General features: G+C 55.2%; 3 protein-coding genes across 5 annotated transcripts in view; all 3 read right to left on the bottom strand.

Annotated features, from left to right (window-relative positions):
- Positions 1-963: 963 nt before the first annotated feature.
- On the bottom strand, positions 964-16,049 carry ITIH4 (inter-alpha-trypsin inhibitor heavy chain 4). Of its 2 annotated transcripts, XM_019984410.2 has the most exons (23): positions 15,844-16,049; positions 14,534-14,700; positions 12,390-12,494; positions 12,082-12,244; positions 11,835-11,945; positions 11,223-11,351; positions 10,441-10,557; positions 10,014-10,182; positions 9,780-9,905; positions 9,414-9,595; positions 9,130-9,315; positions 7,354-7,493; positions 6,988-7,142; positions 6,686-6,712; positions 6,371-6,421; positions 5,818-5,934; positions 4,885-4,962; positions 4,662-4,688; positions 4,460-4,576; positions 3,494-3,668; positions 1,796-1,950; positions 1,565-1,661; positions 964-1,177 (listed from the first exon to the last, which is right to left on the bottom strand). In XM_019984410.2, the coding sequence occupies exons 1-23, from the start codon at positions 15,928-15,930 to the stop codon at positions 1,108-1,110; spliced, it is 2,751 nt and encodes a 916-aa protein (XP_019839969.2). In that variant the 5' UTR covers positions 15,931-16,049; the 3' UTR covers positions 964-1,107. The 2 variants fall into 2 exon arrangements, with proteins under 2 accessions (XP_019839969.2, XP_019839970.2); XM_019984411.2 differs by lacking the exon at positions 6,371-6,421 and having other exon boundaries at positions 15,844-16,034.
- A 2,255-nt stretch (positions 16,050-18,304) lies between these two features.
- Positions 18,305-19,682, bottom strand: MUSTN1 (musculoskeletal, embryonic nuclear protein 1). 2 transcript variants are annotated; one of them, XM_019984416.2, is made up of 3 exons: positions 19,393-19,682; positions 18,855-18,987; positions 18,305-18,648 (listed from the first exon to the last, which is right to left on the bottom strand). In XM_019984416.2, exons 1-3 carry the CDS (start codon positions 19,399-19,401, stop codon positions 18,542-18,544), a joined length of 249 nt encoding a protein of 82 aa, XP_019839975.1. In that variant the 5' UTR covers positions 19,402-19,682; the 3' UTR covers positions 18,305-18,541. The 2 variants fall into 2 exon arrangements, with proteins under 2 accessions (XP_019839975.1, XP_070632616.1); XM_070776515.1 differs by lacking the exon at positions 19,393-19,682 and having other exon boundaries at positions 18,855-19,263.
- Positions 19,683-21,158: 1,476 nt separating this feature from the next.
- The window catches only part of STIMATE (STIM activating enhancer), a 54,155-nt gene continuing 47,562 nt past the window's right edge, over positions 21,159-27,751 (bottom strand). Inside the window, exons 7-8 of the mRNA XM_019984413.2 lie at positions 27,128-27,277; positions 21,159-24,880 (exon numbers count right to left, since the gene is read on the bottom strand). Coding sequence (XP_019839972.2) covers positions 24,764-24,880; positions 27,128-27,277 — 267 coding nt within the window. The 3' untranslated portion in view covers positions 21,159-24,763. The remainder of the gene's footprint in view (positions 24,881-27,127; positions 27,278-27,751) is intronic.

The raw sequence follows: 27,751 nt of genomic DNA, 5'->3' as shown, positions 1-27,751 counted from the left end.
CCCTCCTATAAAGACTTACTCAGAAAACACCCTGTATAAGTCGAGCTGGGAAAAGAATATTTTCCATATCTGGTTTGCTCCCTCTTAGCAAGTTAAAATGAACTCATTCTCTGCTTCGTCCTGGCTTCCAGAAAGCTCGAAGCAAAGCTTCCCATTGCTGCAGCTTCCCCTTCTGAATCAGTGTCTCTGATTCAACTCTCCTCCTCTTGGCTCTTCTCTCCTGTTCATTCTCATATATATACACATACACATATATATATATTCTGTTTTATTCTCTTTATGTACCTTTTATTTGTAAGCCTTGTGTCATTTTGGAAGAAGTAGGTGAAATAATTATAAACATTTTGAAAGTACGCTTTGCCTGTGCAGGAATCCAGTGGGATGTTTGGGGTGTCTAACCCTAGGCCTAGACAGAAGCCCCTCAATGGCCCAGGCCCCTGGGAACAGACCTTGCGCCCCTCCCGGGACTAGGGCCTCAACCCTGTCTCCCTGGTCTTCCGCTGCCACCTTCTCTGCCAAGGCAGTGAGAAGACAGGCTTGTTTCCGAGCACAGGTGTGAACGCCAAATTGTATCCTGCAAATTCTATTGCAAAAGGGCCCACAGGTGGCTGAGAATGTCGGGAGCTGGCCTGTAATGAACTTCCGCCCAGGTCAGCCTTTTATTCTTTTCATGGGCCCTGTGTCACCAAAAAGCAGAATGAAACCTGTTCCCCAGAGTGTTCTCTGGCTCCAGGGCCCCAGCAAGAGCAACATTTTAACGGTTCCAATCACTCTAAATCATAGTTTCCCTACCTGTAAAGAGAAGGGATAGGACTGAACGCTATCTGTGGGCCTTACTGGCCACAGGCCTTTGAGTGGCTGACGGTGGATGATTCTAATGGTACACGACACTACGTGTCTAGGACACGACCTTGATGCTTGGGGGTTTGGCCAGATGAAACCAGAGATGCTCACTCCCTGGGCTCACACCACCTCTCTTTATTTTATTGAGTGCAAATACCTCTCCCTACAATGTTCCAGGACCCAGAGTGGCCCTGTGGTCACTGGGTGGCAGCCATCGGCACACAGGGCGGCGGCAGGGGGTGGTGGGTGTAGCTCCTTCCAGAATTACAGCTCCACAGACCAGCAGGAAATCTCTTTGCCTGGGGGGCTCTCTTGGTAATCCAGCTTGAGCTCTCTGGGATGGACAGACAGACAGATGGTCAGCATGTGTCAGGTGTGGTAGGAAGAAAGGGAGACAGCTGGGGATAGGAATGTGCAGGGTGGAGGGTCTCGGGGCCTCTGAGACTTCCCTCCAGCACAGGTCACCCAAGGGGACCCAGTGATGTGTGGTCCCTAGGGTCCAGGAATTCAGGGAGAGTTTCCCAGTGACCTCTGGGCTAATGTGTTTCCTGTGGGTCTGAGTTGACCATCCTTTGTGGGGTAACTGACAGCTGGGTCAGACTTGTCTGACCTGATACCTGACTGTCTGGTTCCTGGGGAGGGACAGAGGAGTGGGGGTCCCAGAGCCTAGCTCCCAGCCCCCACCCATGGCTGGGCTCAGTGGAGAGTTGTACTGAGTCACCTGGTGGCAGAGTAGTCACGTCCCTGGACCTTCAGTGTTCGCTTGCTGTCATCTGCCGTGTCCAGGGGCCCCCAGAGCACGTCCTGGTAAAACTGGCCTGAGATACAAAGGGTGGGTCAGAGAAGGAAAAAGACAGAGGGAGGCTGGGAAACACGCCCTCTCGAGGAGAGGGCACTTCCTGTTCACAGGCAGAGGCGGCTTCTGAGGGTTTCCCAAGCCTGGGCCACGTACCAAGGGTCCCACTGACATGGCTGGAGAAGCGGTCAGTGTTCTGCAGGAGAAGCCGGAGCCCCTTTCCAGGGCCGTCCCAGAACAGCAGGCCGATGGTCACTCTGTCTGGTCTGCTGAGCAACAGGAGCCCCTCCTTGTCCATGGTCACCTTGAGGCTGTGGGCAAAGCTGTGTCCTGAGCATCCTGGAGATGCCCACCGGGGACCTGGGGTGGCCACGGGTGGGGGCTGCCCTTCTGTCCTCAGAATCTCCTAGCTTGGCCTTCCAGGCGAGGGCCCTCGGTCTTGTGGGCTTCGGTTTCCTCAGTCACCTGGGAACCTGGGACCAATGCTAACTCACTGACACCTGTTATCCTGGCATTATGTATAACATAAAATAATGGTTCCTCTCCCTCTGGCTTTCTTAGATTGATTTCTCCCAAAGTAGTTTTATGTGACTTAGGGGTTCATGAATACATTTCCTCTGTCCCTTTTGATCTTATGGCCAGTGCCACTTTCTTCTGATGATTAGTGTTTAATTGTGTGTTTTAAGATCTAGAAGGGCAAGTCCCTCTGGAATGACTTCCTTTTTTACTTAGAATAATCTCTGGAGTTATTACTGTTTTTGTTTTCGCAGGAACGTTACATGTTGAATAAACCCGTGCTGTGACTCTGAGGTTATTTTCAATGGAATCTCCCTAAACTTACACTGTCTTGTTAACACAGTTCAATGTAAAAGCTATGGTCTATTTTTCTTTATGTGGATCTTCTGAGCTTATGAAAGTATGTGAATGTTCAAGCACCACGACTGATAGGAATCCTTTATTCCATCTTCTAGTGTGTTTGTCCAAGGCACAGAAATGCTATTGATCTTTCTGTATCTACCAGATAACAGGAGACTTTAAGACCTTTTATGAAACTGGGAGCTTTTAAAGGGGAGCCCCTCAGATTCCTGAGGTCTGTACTCACTTACCAAGTGGGAACCAGTTTCTCTGGAGGGGCTGACTGAGAGGGAGTGGACAAGGCTCTCTGTACTCAGCATGGGCAGGGAGTCCAGAGGACACTGCTTGAAGAGGGCCTGGGTCCTTGGACTCTCTCCCCCCAGCTCATGACTCCCAGAGCTGGACACAGCTCTGCTGGGCTCCACAGAGAGGTAGCCCCACAAGAAGAAGTTGCAATCCACCTCTGCTACCCTCTAGCTGCCTGGTATTGATGTCAGAGGGACTTGTCTCCTTGTCAGAGCTCCAAGGCTAAGAGTGACATTCCTAACCTCCCCTGGTGGACAGTGCCGTCCAGACTCTAATCATCATGGTTACCTTATCATGTAGACAGCACACCTTCCTGTGTGCCCAGTGGGCACTGCACCATCTATGGGCAAAGTGCTCTCTGACCACATGCTCTCATGAGACTGGAGCCTCAGCCCTCCGGCTGAGGGCTCAGACGATTAGCCCTAGTTAGGGATGAGGGGGTAGAACACCCTGCCTATGGTCACTCAGGGTTAGCGGCAGAGCAGCTCCAAACCATGCTGTCCCCTGGACCCAACAGTGACCCGGGTTAGGTGTGAGCACAGCCAGGTCCCCAGGTCAACCCCTGTCACCCTCCAGAGCTGGAGGGGGACGTGAAGGACTCTCACATCGCTGCCCCTCCTGTGGGTGCGGCTCACTGCAGAGCACTCGTGCCCAGCCCATAAAAGTGGAAAGTGGCCACTGCCTAATGCTCACCCGGGCATCACCGAGTACAGCGTTTCCTTCCACTTGTATGCAGAGTTTCTTCGGTTTCGAGTCATAACCACGTGCTCAGGGGACGCATGGATCTGCACCTGGGGGTTCTCGAAGGTCACCTCAATCCACGAGAAGCGGGCCTTCGCTGTCTCAAAGTGGCCAGTCACCTCAACCCCTGAGAGGGCCAGGAGCAGAGAGGTCAAAGCTGTGGCTCCAGCTGGGCGTTGGCCTGAACAGGAGGTTCCCCCCGCCCCTCCCCGGCTACAACCCCCAGGGCTGCTCTTCACCCACTCACCTGCTGGTTCCCTTCCCCACCTCCCCTCATGCTGTAGGCCTGCTTCCCACCATCTTTCCACTCATCCCTTGGGTACCCCTGGCTTTGGAGGGGCCCCCCAGTCTTCAGTGACGGCCACCTTCAGATGACCAGATCAGCTCCACCTTCTGGGGACTTGAGGGCAGGTCTGGCCAGTGTACCTCCCTCCTCCACACCTTTTCCAGCTCCACTGGCCTCCCTCAGGGCTCTGTGCTTCTGCCTACCCCGTTCTCGGCCTCACGGACCCCCACTTCTCCGCCAAGGCCCCGTCACCCCCATACAACCCCATGCAGCCCTATGTCCTGGCCCTCGGACAGCTCGTCTCCTCTCCTGGGTTCATCTCCACTACATTTTGGGTGCTGACTACAGGCTGTGCCCAGGTGTCTCCTCACCCTGAAGTATGGCAGTATCTAGGGGCAAGCCCACCTCTGCTCACGTTGGGGTGTAGGTCATTCAGGCCCACATAAGTGGTGCCCAGCGAGAGGTCATGGGGCAGATGTATGAGCGCAAGTGTTGGAGCTCAGGCAGCGCCTGCCTGGGACGCCGCCTGCCTGGGAGTCTGTGGGTAGGTGTCCCAGTTTCTGAGGTAGGAAGCTGGGGGGTGCGCTGTGACCAGATTTCTCTGGGTGGATAACGGGGTATGTGCCTCTCACCTTGGTCAGGGTCCGAGAGCAGGTTCACTAGCTCCTGAGGGCGCCGGAGGTCCACACAGAGCCGGTCCACGCTCTGCCCAGGCAGTGGCAGGATGACAGAAGGAGCCTGGACGGGAGCTGAGACAGCAGGTGTGTTCTGGGAGTAGGTAAAGTTGGCTAGGGGCGAGGATGGGGAGGGAGGCTGAGACGGGGTGGCACTTACCGAAGGGTAGGGCTGTCGGGGTTGTTCCTGAAATAAAAAAAAAGTCTCCGTTTAGGCAGTCTTTTCCTGGGGAGGGGCAGGGTTAAGGAATGGAAAAGCCAATGGATGTTCAGGGTTCCCTCTCCATCAAGAAACCTATGTTATGGGTTCATACAGCTCCCCGGACCCTCCCCTTCCAGGTCTCTCTGCCATAGTGCCAGACTCTACTGCAGCCTGGGGGCACCTTTGATTCTGAAATCCGTGTCGTGAGATGCTCCACCAGGACCTGAGGTAGGTGACGGTGCAGAAGCAGGCGCGAGTGCTAGAACAGAAAGGGAGAAGGCAGTCAGGATTCGAAGCAAACGGCAAGCCCTCCAGCCGTCACTCCTACCTGCCACCCACCAAGCTCCAACTCCACGAACCCTGCCACAAACACACACTCAGTCTAGAACTACCTTTGCAAAGAGATTTTTCCAACCAGAAGAGCATGCTGTCAGGGAAAAAACTGAGGAGATGGGGTCCAGCCTGGCCCTGCAGCTGTGTCTGAGTCTAGGTTTGGAGATCAGAAAACAGCTCAAGGGACTACTCTTGGCTTTGGGAATGGAGGAAACCTTCCTTTTCTAGAATGTTCCATCTCTAGTGAGCCAGCCTCCAGAGTGTAACAAATTCAATTCAGTAAAAATAAAGGACATGCTATTTAATGTCATGTGCTGTGCTGTGCTAGTCACTTAGTGGCATCCGACTCTTTGTGACCCTCTGGACTGTAGCCCGCCAGGCTCCTCTGTCCATGGGGATTCTCCAGGCAAGAATACTGGAGTGGGGTGCCATGCCTTCCTCAAGGGCATCTTCCCAACTCAGGGATTAAACCCAGGTCTCCCGCATTGCAGGTGGATTCTTTGCCATCTGGGCCACTAGGGAAACCCAAGATTACTGGAGTGAGTAGTCTATCCCTTCTCCAGGGGATCTTCCCAACCCAGGAATCAAACCGGGGTCTCCTGCATTGCAGGCAGATTTTTTTACCAGCTGAGCTACCTGGGAAGCCCAATTAATGTCATACCTTACAGCAAACCTCCCTGGTCTCTGCTTAGCCCTGGGCTTGGTGATTTATTTCATCCAACACTATGGGCAGGTTCATCTTGAGGAAACTTGGCCCTCAGAGGGTCAGAAAGTGGCTTACGTGACATCAGCTCTGGTAGCACCAATCTCGAGGTCATACGGTGGAATGGAGAAGCAGCAGCAGGAGGTCCAGGTGGTCCGAATAATGGAGTGCCGTTTAACAATTTCAAACCTCCACCTTTGGCAAAGTTCACACAAGCAGTGTTTTCTCAAGCAGAGTCATGGGTCCCCACAGCCTAGGCGCTGGGACTAACCCCAGAAGAGGGACATGGAGGGGGCAGGTGGGTCCCCTCCCCTCCCCTATCACTCTGGGTTGGAACAAAGGGCCCTTCTCGAACTTCTCCCTGCTGGAATATTGGCCCTCCTTCCCCGCTCTGGTAGTGCCCCTCAAACTATCTTTTCCTCTCCAGCCTCTTCTTTTAGAAAAGACAAAGACAGGGTCTGCACTGCTGCCTCCTAATCAGACACAACTGGATTTGAGTCCCAGCCCTGCTACTGGCTAGGCGAGTCTAGTAAGTCACTCCCCTTATCCACAGCCAGGGCAGAGCCCAGCCTGTAGCCAGGGTAAAGGTTCTGTCAGTATCCCCTTCCTCTACCCTCTCCTCTTTTGCTACCTGGTTTCCTGGATGTTCTGTCCCCCACAGAATGACCAAACCTCATGGGCCCTGGAAATCAGAGAAACTTGAGTTTGCTTCTTGAATGCATGTTTCTGGGACCCCCAGTGTCTCTGTGTCTCTAGGGCCTGAGTGACAGCCAATATCTGAATGAACAGGTAACTGAGTGCACCAGCGTGCTTGGGCAGACGACACCCCTCCTGAGGAGGGCTGGGTGGGAGAGGCGCTGGCTAGTCGCCATATGGTCGCCGAACCATAGGCCCTGTGTCAACCAAGAGTCACCAGGGCCAGCCTTAGAGGGCATTAGGCTCTTACCTAAGTAGACTCTGCTGCCTCTGCTTTCTGAATAAGACAAAAAGAGGGAGAAAGAGAGACACACCATCAGGGTGGTTTGGATACATCTGAAGTATTTCTATTTAACTTTGTTTCCCAACCCCAGCGCTATACAGGGTACAGTGAACGTGCGGCGGCGGGGGGTGGGGGGCGGGAGGGGGTCAGGAGGCCCAGCCTCAGTTTCCTCATCAATGAAATAGGGATGAGTTTTCTGGGAGTCTTGGTTGGGACGTTGGGGAGGGGCTGGGGAGAATGCTGGGTCAGAACTCTGCTGCCACACCCACCATCCTCCACAGGCTTCTCAGCAACCTGAGACTGTTCTTGACCTTCAGGTTTGGTGATCACCATGGACGTGAGGGGGGTGACAAAGCTGTAGCTGAGTGACAAGCTCAGTGCGCGGGCCTCAAGAGCCTGCTTCTCAGCATCTAACGCAGAGACCCTGCAGGTAGAGGAGGCCAGTGGCTCAGCAAGCCCCCAGCTGCCCAGAGTCTCCCTCCCTCCCAGACCCTTCTGGGGTTACCACCACCTCAAGTCTCCCTGCCCAGGAGATGCCTGTGCCAGCTGTGCCAGCCCTGCCAGTGAAGAGCCTGGGGAGATGCTGAGGCCGTGGATGGCCACCCCAGTGGGCCCTGGAGGATGCCTTCACCCACATTTGCTCGAGCAGTTGCTGGATGGTCAGGTATGCCCAGAGTCTCTCTATGAAGCTGTGGAAGATGTACTTGGGGCTCCGGAACATCTCCTCCTGCTCGGCCACATGGGACATCATCATATAGGTGATGTTCTCCCTGTGCTGTAAAGAGGGGCCCAGGGAGGGCAGGAGCAGTGAGGGCGTGATGCCAGCACCTGGCCTGGTGCTGCCCAGCCCGCCACAAGAAACCTGGTTGGGGTGGCGTTGGTTGCAAGTAGAGCAGAGGGTACGGAGGATGCTTAGGGGTGTGAGAGGCTCAGTCCTGGAGCCTCCAAGGATGATAAGGAGGTGGAGAAAACATGGAGAAGACTATTCCAGGTGCAAAACAATGGGCGCAGAACCAGGAGCTGCCTGAATTTTTTGCCCTCTCCACACATACAGCTATTTTTTTCTGTTTTTGGCTGTGCCACGTGGCATGTGAGATCTTAGTTCCTCGACCAGGGATTGAATCCAGGCCCTTGGTAGTGACAGCATGGAGTCCTAACCACTAGACTGCCAGGGAAGTCCCTTGGATGAATTTTAAATAGACTAACACTCTTGCCCCAAGCAACAAGACCTGTGAAACCTTAGGTCTGGTGTTCGAGCTATTTTTCACAACACGTTAACTACATAACTACTAAAAGAAAGACATGTTTGTTTGTGAACTACACTAAGTCACCTTGGGTTCTGCACTTTAAGAACTCCTGGACTCCAGGACAATATGAGCAGCTGACACACAGGGAGTGTTTACACAGGGCAAAACCTTAATCTCCAACGCAGCCTTATGAGGTGGGTGAGGTTGACTTATTTTCATGGCTACAAAGCAGGAAACTGAGGCACAGCGAGGTTTAGTGCCATGCTCCAGGTCTCAACTCTGCGAGGTGCCAGAGCTGGGTGTGAAGCTGGGCAGGCTCGCCATAGGATGTGCTCTGCCTATCCCGACACTTGGCTACTTCTGAGACAAGGCCCTGGGCACCCCCATGCCCACTTGCCTTGCCCACCTGCTCTTCTCCCCACACATGCTGACTGCCTGCCACAAAATCATGAAATATTCCTCTGTCCTTCCAACATCTGACCTCTTCCACCTTCCACTTACCCCTCAGTCTCAGCTGAGCCTCCCTCAGAAGCCCTCCCTGATCCCCAGGCCAAGCTGGGGCTTCCAGCGCTGCTTCCCTGACTCCCCAAGTTTACCCAGCCCGCAGCTCCTTGCTCGTGTGACAATGTACCCGTGCTCTCTCTCTCATGAGGGCAGTACCCCCAGGGCCTGGAGAGCTGCTGTGGTTCTCTTTGTGGAATGAGAGGCAGGGAAGGCTGTGCAGGGACAGGACACCACCTGGTGGGCTGGGCTCTTGACCTGGCAGTAGCGGGACCTGCGGCAAAGTGGCTGCTCTGCCTGGAGGTCAGACTGCTAATCTGTGAAATGGGAGCAGCCCTCCCTGCCTGACTGCTTGGGTGAGGACAAGAGGGGATGTCAAGCAGCTGGTGCCCTCAGGAGCAACAGCAGCAGCTGTACTGGTTGACCGTTACGTGCCTACCACGTGCCAGCGCTGCGCAGGCGCCCTCGGAAAATTACATCATCTTGATAATCTCCACGGGGAGCCAACACGGTGGGGCTGCGTCACCCACAGATGGCAGAGGGCACTCTGTAACTTGCTCAAGGTCAATGGGCTGGAGCCTGGCAGGGCTGGGGTTTGAGGCCAGCCCCTCTGACTGCCCGCCCCAGCTGCCCTTCCTCTCCAGAATGGCCAGCCACACTTACCAGCTGCCCCCGGATTTGGGCTAAGAGCACATCAGGGCTCTGCTCCCGGAGCTTCCCAGCCACTACCAACTCGGAGCCCTTGAAGAACACCCGGAAGGTGTCCTGCGTGACCGACTCCACAGCATTGCTCAGGTACTCAAAGGCCACTGACGTCATCAGTGGGTTGGCCACCTCCTGGTAGAAGTCCTGCAGGGCAGGGAGGGTTTCATGAGGGCCGGGCTGGGGTCTGCCCACCTGGCTGTACCATCCCTTGCTCACACAGCCCAGTCAGGGTGTGTGGGCACCTGCAGCTGCAGGGCGGAGTCTGAGTCCTCATAGATGCGCCGGGCCAGGCCGCCGTTCTCTAGTGCCATCTTCTCCAGGAAGGCGTAGCTGACATCGAAGCCAAAGCCCAGGCAGAAGAGACTATGCTGGCCATTTATAGCTTTCCGCACGTTCTTCTGGATGTTCGAAGGGTTGGTCTCCCCTGGACCCAGTGGTTTCGGAAAGGGGTGAGAAAACGGTGATTGGCTCAATGGATATTTCTGGAATCTCAGAGCCAAAGAGGCCTAAAAGACCCTTCTCCCTGCCCCAGGTTCCACAGCACGCCAGGCTGAAACCCAGCTTCTCCTTCTGGGCAGTGCACCAGGGGGGTGCTGGCAGTGCCTCACCTACAGTGGGGTCGCCATCAGTGAGGAGGATGATGAGGGTGATGCTCCCTTCAGGCAGCAGCTCCTCCTGGTTGGCTTTCTCCAGCAGCTGCACGGCCATCAGCATCGCATCATTTATATTGGTCCCTGTGGGGCACACACCCTCAGCGGGGCTCCCAGCAGGGCGCCCCAGAAGTGTCCACCACGCAGGGCGCCCCAGAAGTGTCCACCACGCAGGGCTGCACAAGCACTCACCTCCCTGGGCCTGGATGCCAGTGGCGTAGCTCTTGGCCTCATTCACGTTCTCAGTCGAGGCTGGCACTAGCAAAGGTTTCCACGTGGTTGCTTCCGAACTGAAGCTGATGAGGTCGAACTGGTCATGGGGACTGAGGTCATCCAGGATCTTGATGAGGGCTTCCCGGGTCTGGGTCAGGGCAAGGGGACACAAGGTGGGTGTCTCAGTGGGGCCTCCCTGGTGGCTCCTGTGCCCTTAGACTGCACCTTAAGGCTCACAGCTGGAATGAGGACGTGGGGCATGTTCTAGCGGCAAGACCAACCTCAATCCACGGGAGCCCCCTACCTAGGAAGAGGGAGGGCACGTCTGGTTGGCCTGCTGGACCAGAGCTGATGGTGTTAGACGTCTGCGAGTTTTCAGAACTCCTGCCTGGCCCATGGGACCTACCTGCTTTATTTTCCTGCCCATCATGGAGCCGCTCTTGTCGATGACAAAGATCACATTCTTGGGTATTGTGGACAGGCTATCAGGGGCAAAGTAGTGCACAAAGTAGCCATTCTCAATCTGTGACCAGAGTGAGACACAGCCAGGTGTAAGAGCTGCAGCTCTGCCCCCAACCAGCCTCCTCACCCCCAACCCTGAGGTTCTGCTGCACTCTTTATTCCAGCTCCTTCCGGCCGTATTCCACCATGAGCCTCCCCAGATTCTCGCCATATTGCTTGGCTTGATCCAGTGCCTCCCTTACAAAGGCTTCCCTGCTTAGACCTGGCTCGCCAGAACTCTACCCTTACTTTACCTATTTAATTATTTGAAGCAGCTTATACTAAAACGTTCAGACATAGTATACCTGAGATCCATCAAAGAAGTGAAGACTCCAAAAACAAGGCCCATCAAAAAGGTAAAAGGGAAGCACAATGTGGCCAGAAACTTATGTGAAAGAAGCTACTGCGATTGAGCGTAAAAGTGAACTGTGAGCCTCCTGGCAGCCAGGGCAACAAGGGAAACCCCACCCAATATCTCTTCAGCAGAGATGAACTTTTCTCCCCCTCTGGAAGGGAACAGTTTCAGCGACAACACAACCAAACTGCCTGTGTTCTCTCTGTGCAATACCTGGGGCACACTGATAACCAGGGTGGTTATTCTGTCTTTTCTTCAAGAACACCCAGGCTCAGGTCCTTGAGGGTGAATGGACTTTTTGGTGGCTCAGCTCTTGCCTGGAGCCCACATACCTGAATGGAACCCCCGGAAAGGGGCCGGTCCACATCGTAGCGGACAATGAAGCTGCCATCTAGGACCGTGTCCTGCTTCTCCGGATACTTTTGTTGCTGTGACAGTGTTGGCTTGAATCGGACGTGAGCCTGGAAAAATGACCTGGCTGAAGTTGGAAGGAGCAGCAAGGTGGTATTAACAACACCCCTCATCCCTATCTGAAGAGAGAATTCCAGGAGGCAGTCTTGGGTCAAGTTTTAGGAGACTTTGTCTCAGGCTGAGCTGTCAGCCAGATGACCTCCATATAGGGGAGCGGGTGTGAGTGAATCTCCTGCTCCCGTCTTTGTGCAAGCAGAGGATGGGCCCAGGATGTGTGCGGTCCAGCCAGCCCCTCCTCCCTACCTGGTCTGGGGACCCTCACATAAGTCTTCTCTCCTGAGCTCAGGGTTCAAACCAGGACCCACCATCCATCCCTGGGCCTTGCCCTCCCTGTCTGCCAAATGACAGCACAGACATAGGAACCTCACAAGTCCCTGAAGCTCAGAGATTCTGATCAGTGGTTCCGTTCTCTGGAAGTCTAGTCTCAAGACAGGCCCCTGGGAACCCTCACCCGCAGACCCTAGCAGGCCCACCTTGGTCTTGTTCTGTGAGGTGGTGAGGGCCTCTGCCAGTTTACTGGTCATGAAGGTGCTCTCTGTCTCCAGAAAGCTGATGCCCTGAGGCTCAAAGATGTGAATGTCCATCTAGAAGCAAGAAGTGGGTTACTGGGTCTGCTGGGAGCCAGGGCTGGCCCTCACAGGGTAGAGGGGGAAGCTGGGTCCGCCCTCGGCAGAGTGAGGTCATCAAGGAAGCCTTCTAGGAGAAAGTGGTGCCATGTACCTGCAGGTGTTTGACCAGCTGCTGGGGCCGGACTTTCAGCAGCAGCTCGTACGCTCCCAGATGACGGGCCAGCAGCTCTTCATACACCAGCTCGAAGGTGACCTTGGCAGCAGGAGCCACACTAACGGACACCTGGAACTGCTCTGTCTTTCTCCCGGTGGCCCTGGGGGAAGAGGGCATCGGATGTGCCCCTCAGACTTGGGGTCGGGGTGGGTATGGCCCTTGGAGGGGGAGCAATGCTCAACAGCTGAAGGCGGGGGCAGCCTTGACCCCACCCCCAGAGGGATCTTCCCCCCGCTTGGACTCACCTGACAAGGCCAGCACTCTCGCCCCTGGCCACAGCTGCACTGTACTGCTGCTGCGCTGCAGCCTTCTCCTTGATGTTACCTGGGTAGGTCACACCATCGATGACCCTGGGGCAGGAGGGAGTGAGTTGTGAGAGCCTGGCGGGTGAGGCCCACTGCAATCCCACCTTCTCTGGGACTTTCCATGCCCAGAGTGACTCCTATCTTTACCTGAGCCCACGCGTCTCTTACACACCTACTGCGGACACAGCTCTGTTTGGGGCCCTGGGGTGCTTGGGGCTCAGCAGACCTCCATCTACCCTGAGCTATGCGCTGTGTTGGCTGACATGCCTTTTCCTGAACTACTGGGATGAAGGAGGAGGCAGGGCTGAGCAAGCACCTGGCCTCTCTCCTCCCTTCCTGTATGGCTCCACGTTCCAGTTGCCCCTTCCACCCTACAGACTGTCTCCAGAGGAACCAATCAGCCACCAGCAAGAGCTCTGAGCCTCATTTCACTCAGCCTTGTGTCCAGCTGGGTGGGGCAGGCTGAGGAGGGAGATGCTGGCTCCCAGGCCAGTGGAGACACAGGGCTGAAGGCTCTGACCCCTCTCTCCACGGCTGCCCCTTTTCACCAACAAAGGACAGGCCACACTGAAGAGAGGCTGGCTCCTGGGAAAGGTTTTGGATGACTAGGGGATGGGGCTCCTTGATGGGTAGAAACAATCCTAGTGGCCATTTGAGGGATAGAGAGAGAAGCGGCAGGCAAACATAAGTCTGCTCCATCCGGGGGGTGGTGTGAAAGTGTAAGAGTCTCCAGGTGGGAGGGGACAGCCAGGATGTCGGGACCAGTGTCCCTCCTCCGCACCTTCCTGGTCACAATTTAACCCTGGGCTACAGTGGGGCTGGTGCTGGGCTGCAGGGCTCCTCCTTCCAGATGCCCAAATGGGGCTCCTAGCCAGGTTGGGGAGCAAGGCACCCTGCCCTGCCCCCTGCTTCCCTATCTCATGCAGCCACAGGAGCTGGGCCCAGAAAGGGGTGCATGTCCTGGGCCTTCAGAAGATGAAATGGGCCTGGAATCTTGCAGCTTGCCAGCCACAGCACCCACATGGGAAGTGGGGTGCAGCCTGTGAAGCTTACACTGCAAGTTGGGCCGCATAGGCCTGCTCCTGGTTAGGAAAAGAAGGGCTGATGGAGGGGGCTGGGCAGAGAGCTAAGGAACCAACCATAAGGACCCTGCCCCCATCGCAGGTGTTCAGAGGTCCCAGGGTGCAACGGGGACTCTGCCTGAGACGCTAGCTCTCTGCCCCGCCCATCACTCTCCCTGAGTTTCTAGGATCAGCCCCTCTCTGGCCTGTTCTTAATCACTGCCTCTCCTGCAGGGCCAGAGACAGAGAGTTCTCTGGCATTTAGCAAACATTGCAAAACTCAGTTGGGAAGGGTGGGGGAGGAAAGTAGAGGACAAAGTGACGATCATCACCAGCTTACAGAGTCACCAGCTTACGGAAACCCCAGGGGCCTCTCAACACAGCTTCTGGCTCAGAGAAGAACCATCCTTTGCAGTATCCCACTATGGGGCAGCTGGACCAGCCTGGGTCAGAACTTCTGTGACAAGGAAGTGATCGCCCTCCCTGAGGCATTGCTTCATTGTAGGGGCTTAAGAAGTTAAGAAGTTTTCTGTGTTCTGGGTTGGAATCTGCCTTTTGGTGATTCCCTTCTGTCTGGGCTTGGCCTCAGGATGCCCTAAGTCTATACTTCTCAAAGGCAAAGACATAAAGAGGCTGTGGTTCTCCATCTGGCACCTGGGAAGAATTCAGGGAAAACAGATGGATGAATAGATGGAGAGACAGAAGGCGGGAGGGACCAACTGAGGGAGGGATGAAGGGAGAGAGGGATAGATGGAGGAAAAGAGGTAGGAATGGGTAGAGGGGTGGAATGAGGAAGGTAGAATGGGAAGGAGGAAGGGATAAAAGGATGGAGGCAAGGAAGGGTCTCTGAGAATGCATGAAGTTCCTGGAAGCCTCTGGCCTCTGTATTGCCTACAGGTGGAACACACACACCTCAGGCTTATATCCTGGCACATCTCATATCAGGAAGAGAACACAGGGGCCATGGCGTCAGACTGCTGGGTTGGGGAGGGGAGACCAGGAAGAGTGCAGGAGGGCACCTACATGGAGAAGTTGGTGATGAACGCTTTCTTGGGCAGCTCCATCTGGAAGGTGGCCTCCCGCACGGCATCAGCCTTGTTGACCACCCGGCTGGTGATGACTGTGTGGGCGAATCGGGAGGAGACCTTAGAGTCCACAGTGAGGCTGTAGATGTCAATGTCATTCTGGACCTGTGAAGGAGGAAAGGGTGGGACTGTTTAATGCTCTTCAAGAGTGGGTCTTGACCTTGGTCCCACACCAAGCCCTGGCCCACAACCCCAACCGAGCCTCAGACCAAGAATAATCACATGCAGCATTGTGAACTTTGATCTCAAATCAGAGGCCGCTGTGTGTTTCATTCCCCACCCAATAGTGCAGAGACCCTACTGGGCAGGGACCGGTCTGTCTTGTCTAGTGGGGGCCACAGTGCTCCTTGGAGAAAAAGCAGGCAAGGGGTTGGGGGTGGAGCCTGAGCCCCACTGTGTCTGGGAGGGACTTATCCTTGAGGCAGAGTTGAGTGGCAGCAGCTTCCATGCCATCTTAGCCCTGCCCAGTAGAAGGGCAGTGCCCAAGTCCGGTGACTGGGAAAACAGTGCCCACCAGCCTCCTCGCAGGGGCCTGTGGGAGCTGGGAGACTTGGAGGTAGGGAAGGTCCATCTCTAAGGCTGAGCATCTTCTGCTCTGTCCTTTTCTCCACAGCCATGGGGCTGCCCTTGTTGCTCCATCCATCCCATGGGGCACTCCCCCAAGCATGTGTATTTTGCCCCAGGTGTGCGGTCTCCAAGGAAGGGTATGTGTACACAGGCAGAGCCTACACGGCTTTTGCCTGCTTGCACATGGCATACTTGTGTTCAGCACAGAGGTGCACGGCAGGCTGAGTGCCTTGTTTACACGTGAGTGAGTGTCTGCCTGGTGCCAGACCCTGTACTCAGCACTTCGTAATACTAAAGGTTTCCTCTTCACCACAAACCTCTGAATAGTTCTATTACTGTAACCTTGTTCTGCTACTGTTCTACAGAGGAGGAGAAAGAGACACAGAAAGCATCAATAACTTCCGCGAGGTCAGGCTGACAGGAGGGGTAAGCTGGGCTCCTGAGGCGCATTCTTACCCACCCTTCTAGGGCAACTTGCTAGGCTGTAGTTCCTCCCTGGGAACTGGGAAATAACAGGATCACCCCTCCCAGGAAATGGGGGATTCTCCATAGACCCCTTAGGGCAGCACCCCTTCTCTGTACACACACTGACCCACGCTCACACAGACCAAGACTCTCCTCGCCTTCACTCATTTGCCCCATTCACTAGGGTGCACACACACAGGCCCCCACAGATGTTACCTTTTGGGCCTTGCTGGTCTGGAGGACAGCCAGCGAGAGCAGGACCAGCACGATGCTGTGGATGCGGCCCGGGGCTGGGGTCTTCATTCTGGCTCTGGCCGGTCGCTTCTGAACGTGAGACGGCGAAGTGCGGAATTAGTAACTTGCTCGCCGCCCCGCCCCTGCGGGGGCAGGTTCTGGGAAACTGGGATCTGCAAAGCCAAACACCACAGGGACCTCAAGATAAGCAGGCAAGCTGCAAATGTCCTGTGGACCTTGGCTGGGGATGGGAACCCAGGAGCAGGCTTGGGTGGGAGTTGAGTACGGGCGCCCCTTCTGAAAGGTCCAGAATCTAAGCAAGGCACCACCACCCCTCATACCAGTAATCCCACCAAAAAGCTCCCCAGGGCTGGGGGGCACAGCAGTGAACTGGCCGGCTCTCCGTTAGCCCAGCCTTAGAGGAGAGGCATGGCTGGGAAGAGGAGGGCCAAAGTATGGTTTCTGGGAAGCAGGGGGCCTGGAAATCAGGTCAGTGTGACTGGTCACTGGGACCCAAGGGCACGAAGCAGCCCTCGGGGCACCTGAGTGGAGCAAGATCTGCTGGGGCTAAGGCGGGGTGGATACGCCTTACTTAGGGGAGGAGTGGGGCTAGGCCAAGGGGCCCCCCTTCTCTCTGCTGGGGGGGTGCCCAGGATGCTCTTCAGGCCCCATTATTCTAGCCAGGTATCTTGGTGCAGTTCCAGCAAGGCCTCCAAAACAAGATCTGCACTTGGCAATACAAACCGAGTCACCAAGATGTCCCGCGTTGTGGCCCAGAGATCAGGCTGTGGGGAGTTTCCTGAGAGGGAAGCATGGAGTTCCTGAGGGGGCGATTCAGGGTGGTGGCGTGTGTGCTCAAGTGGCCTATGTGGAGGTCAGTTGTGCCAAGGGAGCCCGTGAATCACTCCTAGTGAGGAAGGGCAGAACACCGATCTGTCAGCAAGCCACCGCCAAGGCAGTGCTGTTGTCATGGGCCCAGGCCACAGGAGGACGGCTGGAGGGCCTGCGGTAGGATTAAGGATGGCTTTTTTCAATTTTTCTGTAATAAAGTTGAAAGACTGTTTTCGTAACAGCAATAAAGCAAATAAATATTAGGGGGTGGGGACACAGCTGGTGCTTGTCTCCCTGTGGATCTGGGAGAGCTCAGTTCCTGAGTCTCGGGCCACATATGGGCTAAAGATGCTTCAGAAAAGTGGCCGGGTGCCAGACCCTGGGTCGGAGAAGGAGGGCTCAGTGACATTCTCCTGGGGATAGGGGTTGAGGGAGGGTGCCATCTTCAGGTCCCACTTGGGAGAGTCACAGGGCAGGAAGGGGTCTCCTCCATTAGCCCTGCCTCTGTCAATGCCAGCAGCACCTGCCCCGAGGGAAGGGAGCTGGGTCTGTGGCTACAAGTAAACACTCCCTTTCTTTACATGACTTCAGCTGAACCTCTGTGCACATCTGCACCACCCGCCCCTTGGCTCTGGATGTGATCGGAATGACACGGGAGAACATAGCCTTTCAGCAATCTTTGAGAAGGGCCTCCCCAAGGGGCCCAGTGGGCAGGCCCAGGCCTGGCCCCCACAGAAGGTCTGCTCCCTCGGGCCCAGTCTGAAAAAGCTATATAAGGAGGCAGGGCTGGCTGGGAACATGCGAAAGGCTTTGTGCAGCCCGCTCCACCTGCTTAGGGGATGGGCGAGACTTCCTTGCAGACATCGGCCCCAAGCCAGGCACTGTAAGCCCAGGCCCTGCCCGACTAGCCTGGACTGTCTGGGGTCTTGCTGTCACAGCTGGACAGGCCTCTCTAGTGCCCTGAATCCGACAGCTCCAGGTGCTCAGGGACATTTGAGGCCTGAAGCGGGAAGAATCACACAAGACCTGAGACCCTGGTGTTCCGTGACTCAGGCAGAGCCATGGGAGTGGCGAGGGGGAGGCTTACTCAGCTGGGGTGAGGGGACAGTGGCTCAGGGAGTGGTCGGCCACTGGCCGGAGAGGAGCCTCCACCTGGTTGTGTCTTTGAGGGGATGCGAGGTGGCAGTGGGCAATGTGACCAAGGGGGAGGGAGATTCGAGAACCCTGAGTTCCACCGAACTTTGGGTCCCTGGAGGCATCGCGATGGCTTCTGTGAAGGGTGGGGACAGGGTGAGCCCCAGGCCCCTACCTGCTTCACTCTGAGCACTGTGACCATGGCCTGCTCTACACAATAGGGCCCCTTGTCACATACTAGGGGAAACTGTGACTCAGAAAAGGAGAGACGGTTTGAAGTCACACAGGTCAGCACCAGGTCTCCACCCCCAAGGCTCTCTGTGGCATGTGGCGGTGGGCATAACAGCACCTGCATTATCCTCTGGGACTTTCCCAGAAGTCGAGACGGGTGGAAAATGTGCCCCACACCCGCCCTGCCCTCCCCTCCCCTCCCTGGCATTTAGTGGCCATGGCCGGTGACCAACCAACACCCTTCAAATGCTGGGGCCACTTGGGCATTCTCTTTATTGGTGTTTCCCAGGTGTGAGTACAGAGTCCCTGGGCTGAGGGGCCAGGGCTGTAGGGCAGGGGTGGCATTTCCCAAGGCGGCAGGTGAGAAGGTGTGTTCTGGCATAAAAAAAGAGTTCTTGGGAAAAAAAAAAAAAAAAACATTTCTTGGGAAAAGTTCCTGTGTCGCAGTGGTGCCTGTGGTGAGGGATGGGGTGGCATGCACTTCTCAGCCAAAGACACTCTTGGCGGGTCCAGCTTTGGGCTTCTCAAACACGGTCTCAGCGCCAGTCCGGGCGCGGCTGAACACTGACGGGGCGGTAGAACCAGCTTGCTCTGCGGGAAGGATGGGGAGGAGGTGGGTCAGGGGCAGGCCTGGCTTCCTAGAGAGGAGAGGCCCCCACTGTGGTAAGCACCACCTCGAGCCCACAAGCTCTGAACTCTTAGAACAAGGACTCGTGGGACCCTCCCGCCCCCAACCCATCCTCCTTCCCACAGACACACATCTGCATCCAGGCCCCCATCGTCCTGAGAACACTCACCACACTCCCGCATGACCTGGTAGGTCTTGGACTTGATTTCCTGGTTCTTGGTCAGGTTCCCTCGGGCCCCCTTCAGGTCCTCCTCCTTCACGGGGGGCCGCTTCTTCTTGATGGGGGCTTCCTGAGCGCCAGCCTCGGGGAGCCCAAGCCTCATCTTACAACCTGAGGCCTTGAGGCTGAGGGCCCTTTCCCGCCACCACGCCTTGGCCCAGACCCCTCTTCCCTGCTCACTTAACTCCAGTCAATTCAAGGCATCACTTCTCTTCCAAGAAGCCTTCCTGACTGCATGTCACACACCCCCTACCCCAAGTCTCCATCCTTTCCCCAAAGACCAGGAGCTCTGGGGCCGTGGCTGTCACAGTCTCATACCATCTGTCTGCCTGACCTCCCTGAGCCCTGGCGTTCCAGGGGAGGCAGAGCCTCCTGTGTTTATGCCCTGAGCTCAGCTCAAGACACAGCTGCCAGAGTTGACAGCGTCTATCTCCCCCACCCCACCCCCGCCCTTGGCACCAGCAGGCCCTGAGCTGGGCCCTCCTACCTGGGACATGGTGGGTGCTGTGGGGAGCTGCTCCCTGGCAGGCAGTGGCTGTGGAAGAGATTTAAGCAGCGCCCAGCCCTCTGGGGCTTATATAGTCCGCTTGCCTGTCCCGGGAAGTCACTCCCCCTCCTCTGACAGCTCCCCGATGATTCAGATCCACGCAGCCGCTGGCTTCAGAGTTTATTCTTGGAGATGATAGGGGCTTCTGAGCACTTCTGCCTGGGGGGCTGCAGTCCTGGCGACAGTAGACAGCTGGGGAGACCCCGTACCCTCGGGGACAGCTGCTCTCTTGTGGGAGGGAGGCGCTGGGCCTGGCAGCAACTTGTGTTTACGAATGCAGGTCGTGTAACATACATGTGGCTGTCTGAGCTGTCTATCTGCGATAGTCCATCCCAGCGTGGGGGTGTCCCCGAGGAAAGGGAGGGCCCTGGGCCAGGGTGGACAACTCTGAGCTTGTTTTTCTCTCTACCCTCTCCCTGGATTCCACAGGAAAGAGACTTTCCAGCTCCACATGGCAGCAGGGAGGAGGCTTCCTGAATCTGCCGCTGGGGAGCATGTGCTCACGGCCAGCTTGCTGAGCCATCACACTCAGAGCATGGGGCCTGCACCTGGCTCCCAGGTGGAGAAATTGCAGCCAAGGGAAGCCTGGGAGCTGCCCCATCAACAGTTTTGCTGATGCCCCCATTCTCTGTCCAGCTCCCAGTGCAACTTTATTAGGAGAGGGATAAAGGAAGGGGAAAAGTGCCCAGGAAGGGCTGGGAAGAAACCATGAGGCGAGCTGGAGGAAACAGCACAGAGCCTCTGACTGAGATGAGGTCACTGAAGGGCAACTGGCCCAAGGATATTTAGGTTATGAGAGGGTGGGCAACAGTGAAGCCCACTCCAGTCATAGACAGACGGACAGGGACCCTGAAGGTCACTTAACTCTCCTCTGCTAGTTTCAAACACCCAATCCTTGAAGGGGAGACCCCCAGGGCACATGGCAGGGCTCTGGGCCTGGGGTGAGGGCAGGAGTGAATGTGATGTGGATGGGCGCTCAGGGTCTGTCCTGTTGGGTCGAACATACCCAGGCTCCTTGTCAGTTTGTGATAGAGCACATTTTTATCCTTGAAGGCTCCAAGCAGACGGAACCAACCAGGCACTGACATTTGGCTACCTGGAACGCCATTCCATTGCTGTCAGATCTCATCCCACCCTAATTCCCCCTGCCTGGTTTTGGCTCTGGGAGGCCAACGCGAGCCCTGCCAGGTTCCATCTGAGACGAGTGCTGACATGAGGAATGCCTTCAGACAGTTGCCGGCACGAATCCAGGACTCCAAACAGGGACCAAGAGGCACTGAGGACAGGCCTGGCCTGTGCTGCTAGCTCCCGGTGCTTCAGCTCTGCCTCCACAGCCAGCGCTGCCCAGGGAGGCACCTGCCTTCCAGCCCTGCAGCCTCAGGAACAAGGATGTGGGATGTTCACGCCTTACACCCCATCTCTAAGGCACCACACACTCCTGGTCGGGGGGAGACAGAGGAGCTTTCACTCGCATTAGCAGGAAAGACGAAATGGCATGAGCGTGTTTGTTTTTTTCCCCTCGGCAGGTTTTGGCTCCCACGTCCGCCATGAGGAGAGGTCAGATTCATTCTCACCCTGTTTTCTGGGAAGAACTTTCTAACTCACTCGGGACATTTTCTTGACCCCACTAAGCTGTTTCAGCTCCACAGAACACACAACCAACAACCAACCACAAGAGTGATAGCTTCTTTTTTTAGAAACTGTAATAAGATGTCAAACTTTATTGTAAACCATTTTACAGTGTAAGTACATCATCTTCCCTTTCACTTCAAAAATGTGTTTCTGTGACTCATAACACCACAAATTGAACCACCTCCACTGGGAGGCCATGGTTTGCTCACATAGGTCTGACTCCTAACAAACTTCATGAAAAGAGAAACCAAATTAAAACAACCCACCCACCCCCTCAGGAGCTCAAAGGCCCTCCCCCAAGCAAAGCTCCTTGGAGCTACCAATGTTTTGCAGGGTAAAACAGACAGCTCTCTGCTCCTCGCTGGAAGTGTGTGACACTTCTAAAGGCCAGCCTTGCACCCTCCAGGGTGGCTGCTCTGGCTGATGGTAAGTTCCCAGAGTCATCAATGTTCACCTGGCTGCAAAACGGCCAGTGGATTGCCGTCTGGAGGGCAGAGTGAGATGCTGACACCTGCTGCTCCCTCCAGGCTCCTGGGGCAGCCTTCAGTCGGGGACTCTGGGCTGCAGCCTCTAGGCCCACGCTGCCGAGGGGAAGAAACAATTTGAATTTGAACCTTTACATATATTCCCTTTACAGGCATGGTCAACATTAACCCATGACTTCTTGTTGCCAGGAAGAGGCACAATTTAAAGCTTGAGGCTGGAGGCCACCAGCGTGCCTGAAGGCTAATTAGTGGGACTTCACATGGTAGGCCTTTGGACTGAACAGACCAAGAAGCCACTGTTGCCGGGGATCTCATCAACATTCTTCCTTGCTACTGACAACATCCACTGGCAGCCAAAGGGAAAATGGGCAATGGTGGTCTCCTTCATTCAGACGGTAGATGTGACAATTCTACTTCATCAGGTTACTTCCATCAGTTACAAGAAACTTGTTCCTGGCCTTGCCTTACAAGTTTCTATGAAAGGTGGCATGGGGTCCACCTTTGTCTGAGATCCAAATTCAGACAAACCAGATGGACAGCGCACAACATCCAGCTGGTGTTCTGTGGCTTCTCAAACATGACAACGCTTGCCTTAGGGCAGGTGAAGGGCTGCACCTCATAAGGCACCTTGGAGCAGTTGGAGAGAAAGCTTACCCCAGGGAGGGAGGCCAGCCGGGAATTAAGTCCTGGCCATGGCCCACCGTACCTACTATCTCGGGACAGTGCACCACAGAAAAGAACTCAGTAACCACAGGAGGCACTCCTGGGGGATACAAACTGTGCGTGTGAGTGTGCACAGAGGGTAAGGCCAAGCATGCCAACGATGCCCTGTATAACTAGACTCTGGTCAATGTCCATGCCCTAGGTAGCCAGCTACCACACAACTGCCACTCAGAGACTAAACTCCTTTGAAAATCAGGATACAGGGAGAAACCACCACTTGCGCACTACCTCTTAGTCCCCAAAACCTACTGCCCAGCAGGCACTGGGATAAGCAGATCATCTGGGATCTGTATAACCCAGTCTCTATCCTTCACAGCCTGTGTGTCTCCTGCCCACTGTTGCTAGTTTGGAAACATCAGGATCTGAAGACTGAAAGAAAAGCTCAGATTCTGGGCTCAGTGAGGTGCAGGAAACAGCTGTGACCACAGGTTATTAAAAACGAAAGGCAACGGGAGGACAAAGTAAGGCGAGTCAGCGATGCCTACCACCTACCAGGACCAGAGTCGGGCCTGGTCTTCCCAGTGCAGAGCTGCCCACTAACATAGCTGAAGGTTGGAGAGGGAAGAGCATGGGATGAGAATAGGGTGAAGGGAGAGTGGAGATGGGCTGCAATCTCACCTTCCTCTCCTGTGGCCACTGGCACCCACCCAAGCAGAATCGCCGCCCATGGCAGTTCAGGTCCAGGTTCCTCTGGCCCTCCTGCTTCTGGACTCTTAGAGAATGACAGCTGAGAAGTCCTCTCCAAAGTTTGTGCCCTTACGACCCACACAGGTGGGACTGCAGGAGGCAGAGGATAGACCCAGGATGCCTGGTTTAACACTGTGGCTCACACGTCACAATTCAGACCCAACCTGCTTGAGTGAAACACATTGTTATGTAGGTCTAAAAGGAAGGTTCTGGGTGGTGTGGGCTCCCTGCACTGATCTCACTTCCAGCTCGCAACTTCGCCATGAAGTTCTCTATTCCTAAACTTTCAGGCCAACCCTGGGCTGGGACAAAACACCGGGCTGCTTTGCCTTGCTGCTCCCACAGCAGGCAAGTACCTGGGTCAGCCCACTCCACTGCCGGGCAGCAGACTCCCAAAGCCACGGGGCCTATGCTCATTCTGAGGAGTGGGGGCCACAAGTTTAGAAAGAAGCACTTCGTCCTGCCTGTGGATGCAGACAGCGAGCTCACTCACCTCCACCTGCCCCGCCCCATGCCCAGCCACCCTGATGCTCTGGAGGATGTAAACAACAGGATCTCATGGTCAGACAGGCGTTCTCTAGACTGCTGCATAAGACGAGTAGAGCAACACTAAGCTGACAGGCACGGGGTAGCCTGAGAGGATGCTCCCAGAGGTGGGTCCAGAGTCTGGCTCTGAAGTTTGCACCATGGGAGGCGGGGAGGCCAAGACTGGGCTTTAAACTTCAGATGTGGAGGTTCTGAAGAGATGCAGGGGACAAACAGGAGTGGCCTTGGAGTCTCAATTTCTCTGGACACAATATCCTCTTATGCTCCCTTTTCAGTCACATTTCACCAAGACTCTAACTTGCCAGCTGAAGTAAGTGCCAAGTGCTGCTGGGCTCTGGGCAGAGCCCTTCCTGTTTCACCCTCACAGGCCCTGGATCCACATTTGGACCAGCTGCCTCCTGCTCAGGCCTGACCTCTGCAGAACCACTGACTGGGTTTGCTGATTTCAGATAAGGACCCACCTCCCTTCCTACTGGAATTATTTACCGCATCGGATCGCAGATTACCTAACGATATTCCAAATAAAAAAACTCTCAACTTTTTCCTCCCACCAGTTCACGTCCCATGAAAGGCAAACAAACCCATTTCTTTGGGGGTAAAAAAGAGCTTTTAAATACAATAGTATGAAAATATAACTTAAACATATAAAAGTCAACAGCATACGGAAGACTTAAAAATCTATGTTTTGCCCATTAGTCCCATAGGAAATAAACACATACTCAAAAAACGTTAACACTGTGACAGCTCATAAAACCAGCCATAGAAATCAATAGTTACAAAAGCCATTTCGAGTAAGAAAGCGTCACAGCTCCAACTTGGTCAATGAGTAACTCAGCCCCCAAACATTTTCCGTCTTCACACTCCCCGCTGAAGCCCTGACGAGAAGCTCCACCCACGGTCCACGTGCAGGTAAGTCCTCAGCCTCAAGGCCACACGGCAAGACGCGGGACAGGGCTTCCGGGTCCCTCGCAACACCACCGGGACGACAACACAAACAGAACGCCTCGCTTGCATATTTGGTCAGTGTTTGTAGTGCAACTGAGAGGGGACCTCCAGCTGCCACGTGGAGCCGGCGGCCCCCCTCCCCGGGTCACAGTATCTGGGAGCGGCCAAGGCCGCGGGAGGAGCGGAGGTAGAAGAGGGGCAGAGAGAGGAGGGGAGGGAAGACGCGGCCGAGCGACCCTCGGCTGACCGGTGGCCGGCCGCGGGACCCCACCCGATCCTGGCTTGGGAATGCATCATACAGGCAGCCCGAAGCGGTGCTTCTTTTTCTTCGCAGGCTTCAGGGGCGTCAGTCTCCGGAGGTCCTCCTCCACGTCCGACTCCTCCATCTCGTCATCGGCTGAGATCAGGATCTGAGTGGTGGATAGGCATGGCCCTGAGTCACCGCCAGCGATGCCCTCTTCACCTGGCCACCCTGGACCCCCGTCTAGAACTCCAACCTGGCCAGGAGGCCTCAAGTGTCAAGTTGATTAACAGAGGGAGATGGGGAGGTCCCCCTTTACAGAGTGAGACGAGCTGTCCCTCGCCCGACCTTGTTTACACCACGTGCACCCCCACAGGTGCTAACACCAGTGCTGAGTGGACATGCCTCGCTGCTCCTGCTTCTCCATACAACCTCCGGCTGGGACCGAACCACCATCAGAGCAAACTTTGCATTAGGTCACACTGGCCAAAAAAGCCCAGTGTTGGCAATATGGAGTCCCAGGTCCTTGAAATTGGTTCAAATATAGCACAAGAGTACTGAAAAGTCCCTTTTGGAAAGGAAAACACCTGTGGGGCACACACAGCAGGGCCATTTCAGAGTGGCTGCTATGAGCCAACCTCACAAATTTCTGAAGACAAACAGGAGCCCTCTGCTCTTCTGAGCCCCTAGAACAACACAGCCACACAGCTAGGGCACCTGGAGCAGACAACATTCACTGCCCACCTGCCTGGCTGCTCAGGACTCAGAGCATCGGGGAAGGATGGGGACAGCCCAGGCCAAGATGGAGAGGCCCAGAGCACAGCTGCACAGGGGAAGCTTATCCTCCTCCAGGGCAGGGTGCTCTCACTACCCTCCCTGCAGGGCTTCCTGCCCCCAGTCCTGGTCCCCTGATCGAACACTCTCTCTGGCTCCCTATAACCTGTACAAACGCATGCCCATTCCTTGCTCTGGATCACAAACCACCTAGCCAGTTAGCTCAGATCTTGGCCTATAACCCACTTCCTGTCATGCTATCCTACCCTCCGGAATACATGCTACTCTGGCCACAGTGAATTTCACATTATTACCCAAACACCAAACCACAGGACCATGACGCCTCAGGAGCAGCTGCTTCTGCCTAAAACGCTGTTTGTCCTTCACAACATTCACCATGTTCTTACAACCCGACAGGCTGGCCTCATCAAGATTTGAGGGGACGCCTAGAGAAGAGGCGACTTCCCTGGTGGCTCAGATGATAAAGCGTCTGTCTACAATGTGGGAGACCTGGGTTCGATCCCTGGGTTGGGAAGTTCCCTGGAGAAGGAAATGGCAACCCACTCCAGTACTCTTGCCTAGAAAATCCCATGGATGGAGGAGCCTAGTGTCCATGGGGTCACAAAGAATCAGACACGACTGAGCGACTTCACTTTCAGCTAGAGAAGAGGCAGGCTTCCCCGATGTCTTCCACCTAGGTGGTTTTCAAAGCACTCTCCAGGATGCCCCAAGGGGCTAAACCAACTGTTTCAAGTTCTCACAGGGTTTTGTCAAAGCCTCAATCTCAAAATGGGCTTCCTTTGTGGCTCAGCTGGTAAAGAATCTGCCTGCAATGCAGGAAACCTGGGTTTGATCCCTGGGTTGGGAAGATCCCCTGGAGAAGGGAAAGGCTACCAACTCCAGTATTCTGGCCTGGAGAATCCCATGGACTATGTAGTCCGTGGGGTCACAAAGAGTTGGACACGACTGAGCGACTTTCACTTCACTTCACTTCAATCTCAAAATATATCACTGCCTGCTAAGATGGGCTATGCAGGCTGGCTGTCACCTCATCCACAAGTGTGAAGGCCTCTCCGAGAAGACATCCTCAGCCATTTCTGTCACCCACACCCATAGTGCCATGCACCTACGGGCCTGCCTTGGACATACAACCTTGTCTCCTGGCTCCTATTTATGGCCACCAATCTCCCTGAGGTCCAAATGTTTCAACTTAGGAAACTTGAAAATAAGGGGAGATGAGGTTCTCCCTGGGAGGCCTAGCTACCCCCACAGAAGTTTCCAGTCAGTTTAGCCAACACTTCCCTTGCTCTGGAAAGATGGGCAGGGATTCAAACGCCTTGATGCTTAAAGGACAACCACGCCCACTAGTCCTTGCCAGCTTCCCTGGAACAGTGCCTCTCCTCCCTTTCCTGTCTTGCTCCCCCGATGGAGGGGCTGCTGGAAAAGGGCCACCCCTCACCAGACGCTTCAGCTCCCAGCCTGAGGAAGGACCAGGGGACAGCAGGAATGGGTCCCAGCTGGACGGGAGCTGTCAGCTTCCTCTCCCTCCCACTGGTGGGGCTGTGACTCAGCATTCAAGAGACGGCCACATTCGAACAGAGCAGACCCTTCCTGGGTCAGTGGCACGAGGGCTTAGCCCTACCTCAGACTCTGACTCCTCATGGGACGCGGCCCTTCGGTAGCGGACCTTGCTCCCGTTCCTTGAGTCCTGGTTGGCTCCTCTTTCTTCTAGCTTAGCTTTCGTCCTTCCCTTTCTCATGAGGAAATTGTCCACTACCCAAAACATCAGAGCCTATGGGAAGAAAAATGCAGGTCACTTTGGGATAACACACTTATGAAAGCAAAGGCAAGCAGCTCCCACACCCATCCTCCTCAGACCCGTTCCAGATCACAGCATTAAGAACTGGGGAGAGGAAGATATCATGCAGGCCCTTGCTCCCTCTCAGAAGTCAAGGAAGAGACTTCCAATCCCTGCGCCCTCTAAGAGTTTTGCTGCAAGGGGTTCTTGCTGATGACTGATGCACTCAGCAGAGCAGGGCCTGAGCCAAGGTCTCTGGACTCCTGGTAGGGGCTCCTCCCCTGAGCGGAGTCGCTGGTCGGCACACCTACCACATCTGCCAGCCCCAGGTTCCTTTGCCATTTCTTTTCTTATTTCCTAATTTCTAGCCAGTGTGCTTGTGAGTTTTTCTAGGAGCCCTGCAGTCAGGAAGTTTCTCTAGGAGCCCTGCGGTCAGGAAGTTTCTCTAGGAGCCCTGAGGTCAGGAAA

The sequence above is a fragment of the Bos indicus genome, chromosome 22, assembly GCF_029378745.1.
Source record: "Bos indicus isolate NIAB-ARS_2022 breed Sahiwal x Tharparkar chromosome 22, NIAB-ARS_B.indTharparkar_mat_pri_1.0, whole genome shotgun sequence".
Taxonomy (NCBI): Eukaryota; Metazoa; Chordata; class Mammalia; order Artiodactyla; family Bovidae; genus Bos; species Bos indicus.
This window is presented reverse-complemented; position numbering and strand designations above follow the sequence as displayed.